The 20,632-nt window shown below is 30.6% G+C and overlaps 1 protein-coding gene across 1 annotated transcript in view; it reads left to right on the top strand.

Annotated features, from left to right (window-relative positions):
* Positions 1-20,386, top strand: part of LOC142328911 (uncharacterized) — a 40,637-nt gene extending 20,251 nt beyond the window's left edge. Inside the window, exons 2-3 of the mRNA XM_075373065.1 lie at positions 9,794-9,922; positions 19,812-20,386. Of these exons, the coding sequence (XP_075229180.1) occupies positions 9,794-9,922; positions 19,812-20,063 (381 nt within the window). The 3' untranslated portion in view covers positions 20,064-20,386. The remainder of the gene's footprint in view (positions 1-9,793; positions 9,923-19,811) is intronic.
* Positions 20,387-20,632: the final 246 nt, after the last annotated feature.

Below are 20,632 nucleotides of genomic sequence, written 5' to 3'. Positions count from 1 at the left end.
AGCACTACATTTCAAAAGCTTCTAATCTTTTCTTCTCAGATACTCCGATCGTCCAAGTTTCACTTCCATATAAAGCGACACTCCAAACATACACTTTCAAAAATCTTTTCCTGACATTTAAATTAATTTTTGACGTAAACAAATTATATTTCTTACTGAAGGCTCGTTTAGCTTGTGCTATTCGGCATTTTATATCGCTCTTGCTTCGTCCATCTTTAGTAATTTTACTTCCCAAATAACAAAATTCTTCTACCTCCATAATCTTTTCTCCTCCTATTTTCACATTCAGCGGTCCATCTTTGTTATTTCTACTACATTTCATTACTTTTGTTTTGTTCTTGTTTATTTTCACGCAATAGTTCTTGCGTAGGACTTCATCTATGCCGTTCATTGTTTATTCTAAATCCTTTTTACTCTCGGCTAGAATTACTATATCATCAGCAAATCGTAGCGTCTTTATCTTTTCACCTTGTACTGTTACTCTAAAATGCATCTAAAATGCTCTTTAATATCATTAACTGCTAGTTCCATGTAAAGATTAAAAAGTAACGGAGATAGGGAACATCCTTGTCGGACTCCCTTTCTTATTACGGCTTCTTTCTTATGTTCTTCAATTGTTATTGTTGCTGTTTGGTTCCTGTACATGTTAGCAATTGTTCTTCTATCTCTGTATTTGAACCCTAATTTTTTTAAAATGCTGAACATTTTATTCCAGTCTACGTTATCGAATGCCTTTTCTAGGTCTATAAACGCCAAGTATGTCGGTTTGTTTTTCTTTAATCTTCCTTCTACTATTAATCTGAGGCCTAAAATTGCTTCCCTTGTCCCTATACTTTTCCTGAAACCAATTCGGTTATCTCCTAACACATCTTCCATTCTCCTCACAATTCTTCTGTATAAAATTCTAGTTAAGATTTTTGATGCATGACTAGTTAAACTAATTGTTCTGTATTCTTCACATTTATCTGCCCCTGCTTTTTTTGGTATCATGACTATAACACTTTTTTTGAAGTCTGATGGAAATTCCCCATTTTCATAAATATTACACACCAGCTTGTATAATCTATCAATCTCTTCCTCACCTGCACTGCGCAGTAATTCTACAGGTATTCCGTCTATTCCAGGAGCCTTTCTGCCATTTAAATCTTTTAATGCTCTCTTAAATTCAGATCTCAGTATTGTTTCTCCCATTTCATCCTCCTCAACTTCCTCTTCTTCCTCTATAACACCATTTTCTAATTCATTTCCTCCGTATAACTCTTCAATATATTCCACCCATCTATCGACTTTACCTTTCGTATTATATATTGGTGTACCATCTTTGTTTAACACGTTATTACATTTTAATTTATGTACCCCAAAATTTTCCTTAACTTTCCTGTATGCTCCGTCTATTTTACCAATGTTCATTTCTCTTTCTACTTCTGAACACTTTTCTTTAATCCACTCTTCTTTCACCAGTTTGCACTTCCTGTTTATAGCATTTCTTAATTTCCGATAGTTCCTTTTACTTTCTTCATCACTAGCATTCTTATATTTTCTACGTTCATCCATCAGCTGCAATATATCGTCTGAAACCCAAGGTTTTCTACCGGTTCTCTTTATTCCGCCTAAGTTTGCTTCTGCTGATTTAAGAATTTCCTTTTTAACATTCTCCCATTCTTCTTCTACATTTTCTACCTTATCTTTTTTACTCAGACCTCTTGCGATGTCCTCCTCAAAAATCTTCTTTACCTCCTCTTCCTCAAGCTTCTCTAAATTCCACCGATTCATCTAACACCTTTTCTTCAGGTTTTTAAACCCCAATCTACATTTCATTATCACCAAATTACGGTCGCTATCAATGTCTGCTCCAGGGTAAGTTTTGCAGTCAACGAGTTGATTTTTTAAATCTTTGCTTAACCATGATATAATCTATCTGCTACCTTCCAGTATCGCCTGGCTTTTTCCAAGTGTATATTCTTCTATTATGATTTTTAAATTGGGTGTTGGCAATTACTAAATTATACTTCGTGCAAAACTCTATAAGTCGGTCCCCTCTTTCATTCCTTTTGCCCAGCCCGTATTCACCCACTATATTTCCTTCCTTGCCTTTTCCAATGCTTGCATTCCAATCTCCAACTATTATTAAATTTTCATCTCCTTTTACGTGTTTAATTGCTTCATCAATCTCTTCTTCCTCCTCTATGAATCATGAGACCTTGCCGTTGGTGAGGGGGCTTGAGTGCTCAGGGATACAGAGTAGCTGGACCGAAGGTGCAACCATATCGGAGAGGTATCTGTTGAGAGCCAGACTAAGGAATGATTCCTGAAAGAGGGCAGCAGCTCTTTCAGTAGTTGTTAGGGGCGTGAGTCAGGACGACTTAAACGGCCGTATCAACATCACTCAGTCCTCTGAGTACTGCGCAGCTGAAAGCAATGGAAAACTACAGCTGCTTTTTTTCCAAGAAAATGTGGCTCTCTGCATTTTCACATAGCAATAATGGAGGCGCCTTCCTTGGTAAAATATTCCGGAGGTAAAATAGTCCCCCGTTCGGATCTCCGGGTGGGGACTACTAAGGAAGGGGTCACCAGAAAATTAAAAAATAACATTCTACGAGTCGGAGCGTGGAATGTTAGAAGCTTGAAAAAGGTTGGTAGGCTAGAAAATTTAAAAAGGGAAATGGATAGGGTGAATGTGGATATAGTAGGAATTAGTGAGGTTCGGTGGGAAGAGGAAGGCGACTTTTGGTCAGGTGATTTTAGAGTAATTAACTCAGCGTCAAATAATGGGCAGGCAGGAGTAGGTTTCGTGATGAACAAGAAGATAGGGAGGAGAGTGGAGTATTTCAAAACGCATAGCGATAGAATCATTGTAATAGGATAAAATCAAAACCTAAACCGACAACGATTGTTAACGTCTATATGCCTACAAGCGCCCATGATGATGATGAGGTAGAGTGTGTATACGAAGAGATTGATGAAGCAATAATAATTACATGAAACAAAAAAGACGGTATTTCCTTTAAATACAAATGAATTGAACCCTCCCAAGCTTTTAAATATTTGGCCTAATTTTATAAAATCAGGATGAAATTATATTTAACACTTTCAGCGCCAGGCATATATGGCAGTGTTATTGCAGTAGCCCACAATAGATTAACAATTTTTTTTTTACCAGACCATGTGTATCAATGATATACCCAGTCACAGTTTCACCCCAGATCAGGAGATAAAACACTAAGCATTACGTACGGTAACGTATGGGATCACTTGTGCTTCATATTTGGCCACACAGTGTTATTCAACTTGAAAATGAAAATGAATCTCCACTTGCATGTAAGTCCATTCGAAATGATTTTTAACCGAATGAATTATCCAATTTTAAGGGGTTGTAAATGGGTAAAACCCCCCAAATTACAAAATAATTTTATCATTATATTTTTGGACAATCTAATGTTTTAAGTGGATTTTATAAGGAAGCTACTTATTGTAATGGATATATGATTAGAATTCCGGAAAATTTCGACATTTTCGCATTTCACATTTTCCAGACCCTGAAACCATCGTCAGCTCAAAAGTTTATATATATATAGTGTTTCTAAGATGGTGGGCTGGCTATACATTTTCGTAAACAAAAAATATCCTTTGAAAAAATTACGATTTTTCCTTCTTTCTCCCCCGTCGGCCATTTTGTTATTTTTATATAAAAATTAGTATCTCGAGTTCGGATAGACAGTAAAGAAAGAATGCAACTCGATAAAGTTTCTTATGCGAATGTATTCACGTCCAATAAGAAAGGGAAAACTGACTGGATTCCGTACATGGCGCTGTTTAACACATTTCTATTTTTATATTATATAAGTCGATGCTTATTTCTTCGTTTAACCACTACAGGCTCAATGACCAAACTTAAAATTCTTGTTTTTTTAATATGACAGTGAAGTAGATAAATATTATCGTACGTAAAAAATTAACGGGATTCGTATCCATAACCTTTCGGATATAAGTCAGTTACGTGATACATTTAATCTGATAAAGTAAAATGAAATGTACATTTTTTGTCAACCGGAATGGTAGTACTAAAAAAATAAACAGAAAATTGCGTCCTGTTGCCATTGTAAAACGTATTATCTGTTGACTGTTAACCGCCTCAATTGACCTGACAGTTTCTAATGCAGTAAAATTTCTGTAAAAAAATAATCTTCCCTTACATTTTTGGGTCGATGAAATCAAAAGAATGGAACCGCGTTGTACAAAAAATATTTTGTTAAGTTTTGAGGCTGTTGCGTAATTAAAGAATAATGGAGGACGCGCGCGCGCACACACACATTATTTTTATATAACTCTTACTCATATATATTGTTAAAACATTGAGGGTGACATTTTATCTGAAGTTCGTCTCAATTCCTTCCTTTTGTACAGTAAATAATTCTGGGTTCGATTTCCGTTTACGCTTGGCATTATCTTACATTTTTATCAAAAGTCAAACGTGAAAAAAAAAAATGTAAAAAAAAAATGCTTGAGTAGTAAGTAACGTTTGCGGCATCCGTGGCGTGAATGGTAATGTCTTGGCCTTTTATCCTGAAGTCCCGGGTACGAATCCCGGTCAGTCATGGCATTTTCACACGCGACAAAATTATCATTTCATCTCATCCTGTGAAGTAATACGTAACGGTTGACCCTGACGAAAAGAAAAAAATGTACATATGTTGTATGTTGTCAATTCGAGTAAAATAAATTAATAAAAAAAAGAACCGGTTAAAAATATTAGTTTAATTTAGTGCGAGATAACTCGGCTACGTGCTGTCTACAATCCTGTTGCTATGAGAGGTTATTAACCTTCTCTATCAAACAACAGCTGTGTCCAAGGTTAAACTGCAGCTGCCGTCCCGTACACGCTCATGTGCGTAAAGCGCATTTTAACAAAATTCATAACTAACGAATTTACAATACTGAATAAAATAAAGCCGTTCGGTTCATTACTTTCTCACACCCTCCGGCCTTTTTATTTTACTTCTTTAACGAAACTGTTAAATAATATAAAACTGTGTTCTGAGTGTTCAAGTATATTGTTAACGTTTTTTAATATTTATTAACATTAAGTACGTAATTTTGTGCTGAAACCGAGAATCGAAATCGCGACTTTCAACTTGTCATTCTTTTTTTAATAGGTGATACCTAAATAAGTATTTTTAAAATCGAGAATCGACCCCCCCCCCCAAATTTCATTACATCAATATTTTTGATGTAACGTCTAAATTTATTAATTTTTTTATAAGGATTACGCGTGCAATTAATAACATTTTTATAATCGAATCTTTAATTAATGATTATTTTTTTAATGCACAAAACTCAGACAAGTATTACACATATGGACTAATGCACTAACTGTAATCAAACTATAAAAATTAAATATAAATTTAATACAACAAATTTAAACTTCTTTAAAAATAATTCCAAAATTTATTTTTGAACAAAGAACGGTTAAAAAGTTGTAACGATATAAGAACCGGAAATTAATTAACGAAATTTTTAATTAATTTCGTCTTCAGCTTGACGAGTTCTTGTTCTGCTCGCAGAAACGATAATGCTATTTAAATTCGATAATTTATTATTGTTAAATATTCACAATATTAGGTTGGAGGTTGCGTATGGAAGTATGGAACTGAAATTTTGAAGTGAATTAAAATTTCAGGACTGACCGGGATACGAACCCGGACCTTTCGGATAAGAGAGTAAACATTGCTACTCTACCTCGGCGACCGGCGAGGTGATTAGTTGATGCGAGCTAAAGTAGTAATAACATTAACTTATAAATTTAAAAGAATCGAAATAAAAAAACACACGCGATAGAAAGTGAAAAGTGTGAAATTTTATAGGATGTGATTTTTAGTAAATTAAAAAAATACAACAATTTAAAAATATTTTTAAAAAATGCAACTTTACGTTTTCTCATAAGCATTATACGTATGTAATTATTGAGAAAATACTAATTCTAAACCGAGAACTGAACCCGAGACTCTCAGTTTACTCTTACTTTTTAAATGTGAAACCTGGCTAAACAAACTGTGATCCGGTGTCCAAATCGAGAATCAAATCCGTGACTTTCAGTATATCAGTCAGTCTCTACCGCGTTACCGAGGTGACAAAATCGATTATAAAAATGAAATGAGACGCGAAAAATTATAACTATAAATTACTTTGTGTCCATTAGCTAAGTTAACTAAGTCCGTTAACTAAGTTCATTACCAATTAGTTCGAGTCGTCGATTTAAAGACTATTAATGGTCAGCTTCAAAAACCTGTGCGCAAGTTGTGTTTGCTGCCAGTGCCTGATAATTTAATATTTATTTAAAATAAAAAAAAATACTTCACATGTTACTAATTGAGAATATTATTAAAATAATTACTTTGATTGATATTGTAACTTATTAATGTGATTTATATTACGATCATAAATGTTATATATTGATATTATAATGTAATATTCTAGTATAACATTTATGTACCTTATATTAATATGATATTACAAGAAAAAATAACCATTTTTTGATGGTCAGTATGTTCAGATTCAATTGTTTTCTTCGTACTCTTTGCTTAAATGTAAACATATGTCTTCTTAATTTTTAATGAACCAGCTGATCTTAATTATTATTAAAATTATTAATGTATGAATCTTTACTTTCCTTTAAAATGTTGAAGAGATAGCATTACTAAATCTAGCTAGACAATATATTTAATATGTAATTAATAATGTGAATTTAATTAAAAGTATGAAACTATTGTAACATAATGTAATCATTAATTTATTTAATTTTAAGCGGATTTCCAGCGGATTTTGAATTGTTTGGTCTATTATTCTAAAACTTAGGACATTTTCTTGCCCTTCATTTTTATTTTTTTCATACGCAAGTAATATGAATTGTTTTACAGGCCTGTTTGGAATAATTTATGTCTTTACAGAGTTTTTTGAATAGTATTAAAAATGTACTACCTAATAAACAACATGTTCAAATTAAGTTTGGCCTAATATATTTCATTCAAAATGTGTTTTGCCCGACTTCTTTTATTATTTTCCCAGATTGCTTTTGAAGTACTATTTTAACATTAATTATATAAATGAAAATGTTCTTTCACCACGGTAATGCATCTGAACACTCGTCTCAGATTGTTGCTGCAAAACTTTACAACCTACATTTCAAATGCTTCCTCTTGCACCATATTCATGAGATTTGGCTTCTAGAATTTACATCCTCTTCCCAAAGCCGAAGAAATAAACAGTTTCTTCAGGTTTACGTTAAACGTTGAAATCAAAGCTGAGACACCACTTATTTTTCAGACCTGGACAAATCACATTTTACTGAGAGTATTAAAAAGTTAGTCTAATTTGCATCCACTTTCTTGTATTCTTGTTGGTCCTAGGATTTTTCTCTTAAGTTTTACTTTCTTTTTCTATTGGATTTATTTCATCTGATTTCAAATTGAAGATGCATCTTAATATGCAAACAGGTCCTTTGGCTAGATTACCTGAGTACCTGAGATCGCCTGAGTTTGGCATCTATTGAGATGTTCATTTTGTTGAAAATATCTTTTGTTAGTTGGTAGGCTTATTTTATTTTTCTCATTCTTGTTCGTTTCACTTGTTTATATAAACCATTAATTTGTTATTTTCCCCATATATTTAAATTTGTTGACTTTATTGATTTTTCCATATTTTGTTTTTAGGAATTTGGAGGAATCTTTGTTGATTATGAATTGTGCCTTTTTGAAAGATGTTTTTAGCCTTATTTTCCCTGCAAATTATTTTAGGTGGTTTACTTGTTCTTTTTAAGTTTCTTCAAGAAAATTGTAATATCGTCAGCAAAGGCTAAGCAGTTAATTACAATTCCTTTCAATTTCTGACCTAATTTTATTTACTGGTGGGACTAAAAGAGAGCAAAAATGTAAAATTAATAACAACAAAGACGATTGCAAAATTTTGACTTTTTTCATCTTCCAACTTCTTCCATCCTCTTTTCCCATTCTCATTATTTTCTTTAAGAATTTGTAATTTGATGTTAACTACATCAAACGCACAACAAAAATCGATGTAAATTGCATCAAAATAACCTCATTTAGCACATCAATGGTGTCTTCCATATACACATACACATTTGTGTAAATTTATCTTCCAAATAACCATGTTGTTCAGGAACTATAAATTTTTATACAAGGTGTCTTTTTCATACAAAATAACCTACATTTAATTTTCTAAGCATTTGACACCGTTTGTATTAATATAGTTTTTGTATAAAATAATATTTCCACTTACCAACAGTTTTTAATATAAGTATTCTAGCGCTTTCAGAGTCACTTCGTCATCATCAGGGATTATTTGAAGTTATTAATGTAATATTCAAGTATGGAATTTTTTTTTTGTATAACTATAAATAAATTGAAGTGAAAATTCTTAAGTTCATTATAGTAGATTGTCAGTCAATAAAAATGTAACATCATGTTGGTAAGATGTTTACGATTGTTATGAGCTATTGCTATTATTGGAAATATTATTGTATACAAAAAATAACTTATTTAAGAGTTTTGAAAAAACATTGCATTGCTGATAGTGTGATAATTATTGATGTTTAACGCATATGTAGCAAATTTTTCAACATCTAGGAAAAAGAACAGTATTTAAAGGATGACTGAAGAGATTAGTTTTTAAAACTACAAAATTGGCAGAGCATTTCTTCACTAAAAGAGGATGTGTTCTAGATACGTAAAAGAATTAACATCAAGTTAGCAAATGACTTCTACAACATTATTCTCAGTTAAAATATTATTACTGCAGCGATCATCACAGTTAAACATAATTGTAGTCTAGGAAAAATCATTGTTAGTGTAGACACTACCAACATTTTTTAGCAAAAGGTTCTATAATATCAGCACCCATATCAGCATACTCATTTTCAAAATGCATATGACATGGATGAGATTTACCATTGTCATTTTTATTAGCAAATTTAAAAAATTTTTGCAATCATTAGATAAAAAGGTTCCTTAACTTTAACAGTATAACTTAATAAATCTTTATAACTAAGACAGTTGCATGTACTTTGTTCTTAAACTATTCTTAATAATAAGTAATTTATGTTGTTTATTAAGCTTACAGAACTTTTTTTTATTAATGATAGTGATAACTGTAGAAAACCGCTTTGGAAATGTCATTTATTTTATAAGTAGTTTGGTGCATGGCAATCAAGAATATTTTTAATATATCCCACTGAAGCATGGTATTTTTCTTATGCTACAAAATTCCATTTCCGTGTTCCATGCAAAAGCTTTGAGCTTATGTGGCGATATAAAAAATAAACAATTATTATTTAGAACAAACTCTTATTTATTTAATAAATGTTTATATTTTGAAATTTATATTTTTATTATCTGATCATCAAACTACGGTAACTGTGATAAATATGTTAGGAAATGTTTTCTCTAAAGGTAAATGATAATTATCACAATAAAAAATTTCACCATAAGCAATATTAAAACTAATTTTAGTAAGAATAGAAAAAAGCTAAATTAGGATAATTAACGCAACAGTTTTACATTTTGTAGAATAATCTATAAAGTGAGTAGCAGCATTTTTAACATTTAAATTTGGATGATAATATTAAATGAATGTTTTTCAGGTTTTCCCATACAAAACCTGGCACATTAAAGTCTTAACCTAATAATTATAATTAGAGGTACAATTTATTTTTATGTTATAAACTATACAAAAAATCATAAACATTTTCTTTGTAACATTCATTTTTTGTTTTTTAATACAGGAAGTGGATTTAGTACAACCGAAAGAAGAATCGTTGGATATTATTAATGGTGATATTGAGAAAGATCCTTTAGCAATTGAAGAGACCAACTTAGTTAGATCAGAAAATTTAACAGTTGAAAATGAAGCGGTAAGTGCATTAGATTTTGCATACAGTGGAATACCAGATATCCATTTGGACTTCTGCAAGACCCACCGGGTTGGTCTAGCGGTGAACGCGTCTTCCCAAATCAGCAGATTTGGAAGTCGAGAGTTCCAGCATTCAAGTCCTAGTAAAGCCAGCTATTTTTACACGGACTTGAATACTAGATCGTGGTACCGGTGTTCTTTGGTGGTTGGGTTTCAATTAACCACACATCTCAGGTATGGTCGAACTGAGAATGTACAAGACTACACTTCATTCACACTCATACATATCATCCTCATTCATCCTTTGAAGTATTATCTAAATGGTAGTTACCGGAGGCTAAACAGGAAAAAGAAAGAAATATGGACCTCTGCAAAGCCAAAGCTGGATAAATGGAAAAGATAATTTAAAAGAAGTTAATTACATAATTCTCTAATATCCATATCATTTTAATGTATAACGGGTAAAAAATGGATAAGTAAAACAAAAAACCCAGTAAAATTAAATAAAAATTAAGAATATATCTGCATTGTAAGAAAAAAACAGTAATATGTACAAGAAATGCAGTGTGTAGAAATTTGCTTTTCTAATTAGTTTAACAAAGGCACTATAATCAGTTGTCTGCACTAAAAGTATCCAAAGATATAGGTTATATTAAGAGAACCAGTCAGTATAATTTTACTTATATATATTTTTTTTTAATGAACACAGCAACTCACCATGTTTTAGTGTAGATTAGTCAACATCAAGTTTTGTAGCTTGGCAGATGTCTAGATGTTAATCTAACTCTTGCCAGGTGTTTTTAGGGGCAACCCACCAGGTTGGTCTAATCGTGAACATGTCTTCCCAAATCAGTTTATTTCGAAGTCAAGAGTTCCAGCATTCAAGTCCTGGTAAAGACTTTTATACGGATTTGAATACTAGATCGTGAATACCGTGTTCTTTGGTAGTTGGGTTTCAATTAACCACAGATCTCAGGAATGGTCGAATTGAGACTGTATAAGACTACACCTCATTTACACACATACATATCATCCTCTGAAGTAATACCTGAACGGGAATTCCTGGAGGCTAAACAAGAAAAAGTGTTTAGGAGCACGAGTGGTATTATTACACAAACACTTTCAACAATTTTTTTGTTTAAATCGTCCAAATCTCAAACTTTTTCTTTGATACAACTTTTAATAAAACCCCAAGAAAAAACGTCCAGAGAAGTGATCAGAGAGATCTACGTGGGACTCCATATCTGATCCAACTTCTGGGGAATATCCTGATAAAAATGTGGTTGAGCACCATTTTGTTGAATACTGAATCGTGCAGGGATCTGAGGAACAGCATGTTCTCAAGCATGTTGATGTGCATGTGTCCTGTCACAGTGGGCTCCATAAAAATAAAAAAGAAAAGCCTGATGATACAATTTTTGTTCTGTCATAACCAGACATTGACATTCAGTGTGTCTCTTTCATTTTTAATTATTGTATGGTGTAAATTTGACAATTATCTATCCTGAAATATGAAAAGTTGCTTCATCACTAAATAAAATATCGATATAATAAGAATTGTTTTTGATACAGTGCATTACCTTTGCAACATTGGTGCTGATCATCTGGCTTAATGTGACGGAGTTGTAAGTTGTACGCTCGCAAATGGTGCGCTTATGACCAATGTCATTCCATTCATTTTGTACAAGCCATTGAATACATGTAACTGATTGAAACTATGTTAACCAAAGCTGAAACTTTTGTTGTCGGATAGACATCTTGACTAACTGCAATTACATTGGAGTCGGCTTGTCTGCACATGCATATTCTGCTGACTATGATAGTTTACTGAACAAATCGTGAGATATATCCTATCGGAGCCTATATTTAAGATATTACAATCGGTTTTCTAAATATAGGTGATTAGTTTTGGATACCTTCAGCCCAGCATTCTGGTACTTACGTATTAACACCACCGCAGCTACAGCTTTATTTAAAAACAAAGTAGTCAATCAGATTTCGGTGGAAAATGAACAGTCTCTTTTTTAATTTTAATAAATGGTTATTTATTTTTATTTATTTTATAAATATAATTTAACCAACTAAACCTACGCTTGCTAACCTTGACTAATTAACACCATAATTAGTCACCGTAATTTTTTGAGTATTTATTTAAAAAATTCAGTAATTATTGCAATTATTTATTATTTAAATAATCAAAACACTCCTGTTAATTAGTCAAGCTTAGCGAGTGAAGCGAGCGTAGGTTAAGTTTGGTTAAAATATATTTATTAAAATTAATAAAGAGACTGTTTTGAATCTATGTTAAACTCTATATCGGCCCATTTTTCACCGAAATCCGATTGACTACTTTGTTTTTAAATAAAGCTGTAGCTGCGGTGGCGTTAATATGTAAGTACCAACATTCTCTATATTAAGTGGGTGGGTTTGTAGATCTGATCCACATGATTGTAGAAGTAATGAATATATTTACCTGTGGTTATAAATTTGCTAAATAATTGGTTTTGTTGGTTTCCCTAAAACATGCATACTATAATAAAGTTTCAGCCAAGTGCATAAACATGCTATAAGATAAGTAAAGTTCCTTATTATAAGGGTCAGTCCATTTGAAGTCCTGGAAGGATAAAACAAAAAGCAATTTATTTATTCATATTTTCTCAAGGTAAAAGACTGGTCGTTGGTTTATTTACCTATCTCTCTTCTTCCTATGAGAAAATTGCCAATAAACTTGAACATGAACTGTGAAATTTCACTTTTGATAATTTTTTTCTAGAGGCATGGTTGGCATACACAGTTTGAATTCTTTTTTTATATGTAGGTATATGTTGGTAGTTTTACCATAAATAATATTAATTGTGATATACTTACCCCTAAATTTTTATGAATTTTTGAAAACTAATTTTTTTCTAAAAATTCAGATTTTGGTTTCAAATAACTCTGATGGTGACAAAAATCTCAAATTTGCACAACTTGCAGTGTTTTTGTAGATGTTTATGGCAAATAAAAAGGTTTCTTGTGTATTGTACCAATAAAAAACTTATAACCTCTCAAAAATCATGAAATACCTGTTAAAAGCGATATTTAAACTAAATTTTTGACTTGCTAAATAAGTGCTCCAAGGGGGTCTCATGCTTTCTTGGCACTTTAATATTTTTATACTTATTATTATAGTTGAAATAGACTTGTTTGAACCATTCAACTACAGTGTTCATGTTATAACAGGTGCACCTATTTAGAGAGTCCAAATGGTATCGCTTTTAACATTTTTTCATGATTTTTGAGAGGTTATAAGTTTTTTATTGGTACAATACACAAGAAACCTTTTTATTTGCCTTAAACATCTACAAAAACATTGCAGGTTGTGCAAATTAGAATTTAAAAAAAAATTTGTTTTTAAAAATTCATAAATGTTTAGGGGTAAGTGATCACCATTAATATTATTTATGGTAAAATTACTAACATATACCTACATAGTAAAAAAATAATTCAAACTGTGTATGCCATCCCTGCCTCTTGAGAAAAATTACCAAAAGTGATTTTTCACCGTTTTTCATGTTCAACTCACTATTGGTAATTTTCTCATAGAAAAGAGAAATAGGTAAATAAACCACTGGACCATTCTACCTTGAGAAAATTTGAATGAATTGCTTTTTTGTCATCCATCCAGGACCAATAGCTTTTTAGTTATGATTTTTCTATAAACTGTTGTTACAATAACAAAAATAGGTGTGTGCACCGCATCAAAAATGGCTGCCACAGCTAAGCTGCTTAAATAAAAAATTTAAAAAAGTTAATTTTAAGTTCTGAAGACATGTAGGAACAAGTGGGTAAGTTTCAGTTTTTTTTTTTTTAATTGATCAAGCAACCAGCTTAGGTTTTATTAAAAAAAGTTCAATTATTCTCTGAACAGACCTCATACAAACAGTTTAATTGGCAGGGTTATTGGGATTTGAAGACTATATTAGTGGGCCTTAAAGTTGGGTAAACAGATATTGCTGTTCTTTTTATGTTTATGGTACAGCAGAGCAACACACAGCATTCTGTTTAAATAAAAAACAAAATAAATAAAAGCTAAGAGGGGATAAATGCTTCAAACATTTAAAAGACCTTTTTCACAATTAAGTAAAGCCAAACTTAAAGAGGGTGTATTTACTGGATCTGACATAAATAACCGATTCAACACCTAGCTTTTGAAGGAACACTAAACTACAAGGAGTTAACAACATGGAAATTGTTTGTGAAAATGGTAAAAGAATTTTTAGGTAATAAAAAAGAAAAAAAAAACACAGAAGCAATTGTTATGTTGTAATAAGTCACAGGATATCAGTTTTACTAAAAAATGCATTTTCTACATTTGTATACAGATTTCTTTTCAAGAAATTTTGGTACAGTTAGCAGTGAACATGGAGAGACATTTCATAAGAACATTATGGACTAAATACTGGGCAGAAGGAATTCAGTATTATAGCTGACTACTGCTGGTTTGTAAAACAAAGATTTGATTCCACATTAAAGGAAAACATAAGAAAATGTTAACACATTTAATTATGCTTGTTTAAAACTGTTATTTTCTTTTTATAAAGCCCAATACATGCTTACGTTGTTGTTTAAAATATTTCATGAAAAAAAAATTCTTAATAACACCAAAGTTCATTTATTGGTTTTATTCATTCTTCATGACATAATATTGTTCAAAATGAAAATGAACTACACAGTTTTTTACAATTATTTTTTTTTAATTTTCAGCTGTAAAATCAATTACAACTTCATTGTTGCAAAAAAAAAAGATTTTTTTTAATACATCAGTAGTTATTTGCGCAAATTCCTATTATACAAACTAGTGTTATTTGTTGTAATTCCTAAATTATTTCTTTAAATAAATTTCAACTCTCAAGGTTAATACATAAAAGACAAAGTTTAATATAATATATGAGGAAAAAGGTGGGCCTAAGACCTGCCATGGAAATGATTTATTACAATTGATTTTGTTAAATATTTTTTCCAATTGCAACTAAATAACGTTCATTAATTTAGCGTACTAACAACAACAAAAACTTTTGTAACAAAAAGCTTTAAAATCCTGAACATTTTTAGCCGTTTCTTGACTTGTGATTTTTTAACACAGCTCTAACACAAGTGTTTTTGTTTTTTATCCCCAAAACACAAATATAATTTTAGATAAATCGTTTGAATGAATGAATCGTTCGAGCCACCTGGTGCACTACCATCGGTCCACTCTGCACAAATAGAAGCTAAAATAAAAATGTAAGCATATACAACAAACAAACCCACGCAAAATCCTTTTTTATAGGGACTGAAAATTGAATTTTTAAACTCTTCAAAGAAAATATTTTTCTTTTGTGATGAGTTAATGAATTATTTACAAAACCATTATCGTATTACTTAAATTATGGTAGCGAATCGTGTATTTTGTTGTTTAGAGATGGGGATAGAATTTGAAATCTAAGAATTAAATCCATATAACTTAAATTCAAAAATTACAGATTAAAAATGAATTATAAACAACATATGGCTAAAAAAAATAATAATTTGTTTAGTTGGGAAACAGAATAATATCAACCAAAATGACAGAGGAGTGCGAGAAAACTTAAGATGCTGAAACGAGCTAAAATCACAAATTTTATAGTATTCTGATATTTTTCATCCATAAAGAAAATTAAACAATATCTAATTACTCTTTTTAATTACATACATTAATTAGTAATGATTACTATACAATACATGTACAAAAATAACACACATACCTATCATTGTAAACAAACACAAAAAATGCGTATTATATAAAAAATTTAAAAAAAAATGTAACATAGATTTTACAAACTAGTTTACAGAAAGCAACACATACATAATATTACATATAAGAACACAAATATGAATACAACAACACAAGGACAAACACATCAACAGAGAAATTCAGTCAATTTCCCTTGGCAGCATTCAAAACATTATCTATCGATCTACAGATCATTACAAACATATTAATTACAATAAACTTTGATAAAAAAAAAGTCTGTACTTTTATAAAGAAGTTAATGAACTGAGATATTCTTTTACAATTAAAAAATAAAAACTTTAAAATTAAAACATCAAATTATATCTGTCAATCTACGTGGCAGATTGGTAGCACCTCGACCTTCCATCAAGAGGTCCTGAGTTAAAATCCTGGTCAGGAATGGCATTTTTTATACACTACAAAAAACTCCAGTTCCCACGCACACTCTTCAAACTTATATGGTGAAATCATACAAAAAAAAACTATATATATAAAAAATAGTATAAACATAATTAAATACATCCCCCTCCCTGAATAAAATGTAATGTAAAATCAAAAGTTTGTTTAAACAAACATAATGCATTTATGGTTAATGGTTATTTTTAGAGGTGTTTTTATAAAAAATATTAAAATTATGAAAAAAAAACACTTGACAACAGTAAAAAATCACATATTTCGGGTGATTTTTATTAAATTATATCAACAAATCCATGAAAATAATAAATTCACTATGAAATAAGAGAAGAAAATAATATATTTAATTTCTAATTTTTAAAATATTTAATTTCTTAAAACTGGTTCATATAAGGTCTCCCTTTTATTTCTTATTTATATTAACGACGTAAAAAAAAGAAACACAGGAGTGTTGTTAACATATATACGACATTAAGATGGAAGTAAAACATTCCCTTACTAAATACTGTAAAAGATTTATAATCGCTTCATGAATATCTAAATCAAAGAAAATTAATACTTTAATGAATTTCAGGTAATTATATTCAAGAATTAGATAAACATAACCTTCAAATAGTGAGATTAAATAATCGTATAAAGTTAAACAAATTATCAGTTACACTGTGTGTTTCAAAATGAATTTTGAAAGGTTTTAAAGTTATGTATTATTAATTAAGTTTTACTTACTTTGATAAATTATACATGAAATGAAAGAGCACTCAAAGGTTTTTCCTATAAATTTTCAATGTAAGCACAATTCATCACATAGCACACATCCAGACAACAGAATTCATCCCATACTTTAATCAGCAAGTCTGAAGTAATTGATGTGAGACAGCTGCTTCAATTCTGTGTCTCAAGTCAGGTAGGTCAGCTAGTAACACGGTGACATGGCACATAAAATTGATCCTTTATAAAAACCCAAGAATAAAATTGCACAGAGTCGAATTGGGCAAACGTGAAGGCCACGGCAAACAATGCCATCTGGTCCCTTGTGACCACTCCAGCAGTCAGGGAAAATTTCATTCAACCAATCACGTAAGGTATGCTAGCGAGATTTGTACCATCTTGACAAATAAAATTCTGCAGTTCTGCAGTTCATACTGCAGTTCTGGAAAGAGAAAAGTTTGTGAAAAATTAAGATAGATTCCAGACAACTTGCTTCCTCAAAAAACAATGGCCCATAAACTTCCTGTCGGGATACAGCATTAAAAACATTCAATTTTGTTTACAAATACAGGATTGTTGCCACACTCAGGAGAATCACAACGGAACTTCACATGGAAACACGTTGAACAGTAATTATAGATTCACACTTTACAAACTGCAAAACACAGAACACTATCTGTTGGGGTTGCAATCTTTGCTACTAGCACTTTCAAGCAGAAGGTACAAGAAAACGTTTATGGGTTGCTTTTTCATTTCAAGTATAATTAATCAACATATGTGAAACTTAACAGATTATTACATTGCTTTAAAATACCGATATTCATTTGAAACACACAGTACTTTAAATTTAATTTAAATAGTTACTTAAGAAACTAATTAACATAAAATGTTTAGTATTGAAATTGATAACTTAAACATTATGATATTAAAACCAACAAATGTCCGTCTAGTTTGTTAACAGACATTTGTTGAAAATTCTTTTCAAATCACTTTTGCACTTGCAAACAATCTCCTGTTTTAAAGTTACTTTTTTCTGCTTGACTATAATGCAAACAGTTTAATTTATGCCAATCAGATAGTTTAGATAAAAAATGGAAATAAACATTTTTCTAGCAATATTGTTACGTTTTCACCCCCTCTTACCGTTGGGTGCTGAAAACTAGTGGTGGCTAGGGTGCCCATGGCAAACTACGGTCACCAGACTATCACACCACAAGCTGCTCTCTCGAGCACTGTACATAGCGTCTTCTATCAGTCTGCACTCATACCTGACCCAAGGCGGTTACATCTGGATGGACTCTCTCAATTCTTGTTCATTACTTTAAGTTTTATTTAATTTATGTTTGCTATCTTTAACGTTAAGTTATAAGTTACAAGTGTTATGTTACAAAATTATTTTAAACCGCCAAGACGGTGTACAGTTAAACAATCCTTCAGTAATCAACAAGGTGTTGTCTTCATTCATCACCTACAAACACATACAGTCCACTCTCACTCAAATCTACCATAACAAGGTTGTCCCAAAGGTGTCCCGTCAACGTCACAACACATTTTTTGGTCCTTCTATTATGTTAAATAATCATTATATATATATATATATATGTTACATTATTGGAACATTCTTTAACTGTAGCCGTGGGCACCCATAATATATATGTTACATTATTGGAACATTCTTTAACTGTAGCCATGGGCACCCATAATATATATGTTACATTATTGGAAAATTCTTTAACTGTTCCCGTGGGCATCCTAGCCACCGCTACGTTTCAGCAAACCTTGACTGACGTCAAGAGGGGGTGAAAACGTAACAATTATATTACATAAATAACATGAATCAAAACGCAATATACTTACATTCCACATATATATTCTATGATTTAATAAAAGATCTTATGTTCAAATAAATAATAAAATTTTAATTTTTTTAATATACTGCAAAAATTACAAACAATTTTTTTTTCTTAGTAAAAGAAGTCGATTTAATGTAACAATAACATAATGCAATACCAATCAATTACAGTTTTATTTTTAATACACATGTAGGTAACTATGTACACATAAATTATATACAAATGGCAACTCTATATCGTGTCATATTTATGCATATATATATATATATACTATATTATAAATGGTGTTTAAATTCCCATCAATGGTAAATGGTAATAACATGTATAGTAGTTAGTATATACTATACATCTAGGATGACAAAAATATTGTATTCAAAATATAACTTAAAATACTATTACAAAAATTACTATATCAAAGTTCCTTAATTAAAATAACAATAAAAAATACATTTTGATTACTAATCACAATTAAACAAAAAATAAAACGATACAAAATAACATTAACTACTAAATATTTTGTTTGGAAAAAAAATATACTTAGTTAATGTTAAATAATCATAACAAAATTGGTGGCTAATAAAATGAAATATATATATATATATATATATATATATATATATATGGAACATTCTTTAACTGTAGAAATTAACTGACACTTCCAAGTAGTCAGATGAACTATCATGGGTCATTGCAGAAAGATTTTGAGATAAATAAGCTAATCAAGCACTGTACACAAAATTTTTATTATATAATTTTGTAACAAATGTTAGATTATTTATCTATAATCTGGACGTAACATTGGAGCACAGTTCCTGTTGTATCCAAGAAACCTACTGTATGTAATCTATAATAAAAATCATATTCCTATCTAGGAATTTGTCCTAGTTAAGTTACATTAAGTACAGAAAACTTGGCTCATTACCAGATACACACCTTGTAGTCATAGGAATGTCTTCTATAGAATTCAGTTTAATAGTGTACAGCGATCATTAGTGTCAACTGTGAATTCTATCTGATACTGCATACCTAATGTTAATCATTATTTTTTTTAAATATTAAAAAATAATATATATATTTATTTTAAATAATTATGTTTTAATCATTTTTTTTTATTTCTGTAGCCGATCGCTGGAGTACTCAACAACAGAACTACGTGCACAGTGCCTTCTATGATGAGTAATATCTGGTCTTATTTCTTGGCTGACAAAGCATGGAGGAATGTCTGCCCAGAAACAATTGTTAATTGGTTCAAAATTTGTAGATTTTCATCTGGAAAAAATCAAGGTGAATTTGTACACCCTTTCTCAATTTCAGAAGAATTTGTAAAAACTTTAACATTAGTATGGACAAAATTACATTTGATTTGTTCATAAACTTTGATGATTATATTACAGTTAGTGTCACTCTAACCGATGATGATATCATTGCATCTATGTCACATTCAATCATTCATTAGGATTCCGATGAAGAAGACGAAACTAAACAAGTAGAAATTACAATTACAGCAAAAGACGTGAAATCGGCAATAAATAACCTTCAAACATTTTTTGAAAGTTCAAGCGAAGTACAAGATGGTGGTGGTGGTGGTGATGATAATAATAAACATTTTGTATTTTCTTAACATAATTTAGTACCGTAGTACATTATTATAGATTAACATAAATTTTTATTAAATTATAAAAATTTTTCTGTACAATTTTTGAGTTTCATTATTTTACCTCTCTTAATAGAAAACTCCCTAAATTGAAAAAAAATAAATATTATCCTTTGAGATTTGAATTACAGTGATTTAACTGTTATGAATTTCTTTTTAACACAGATTATGTTACTGTAAAGGGTGTAATTAAAAAAAATAATATGTTAGGGAAATGCATGAAAAAAATTCTGTAAAAACAAAATGAAAAAGTCTAATGAAAAATTAACCACTTCAAGCCACCCTGGA

This window comes from Lycorma delicatula, chromosome 8 (genome assembly GCF_047948215.1).
Source record: "Lycorma delicatula isolate Av1 chromosome 8, ASM4794821v1, whole genome shotgun sequence".
In the NCBI taxonomy this organism is placed as follows: Eukaryota; Metazoa; Arthropoda; class Insecta; order Hemiptera; family Fulgoridae; genus Lycorma; species Lycorma delicatula.
Note: the sequence above shows the minus strand (reverse complement) of the source record. Positions and strands in the feature narration are given on the sequence as shown.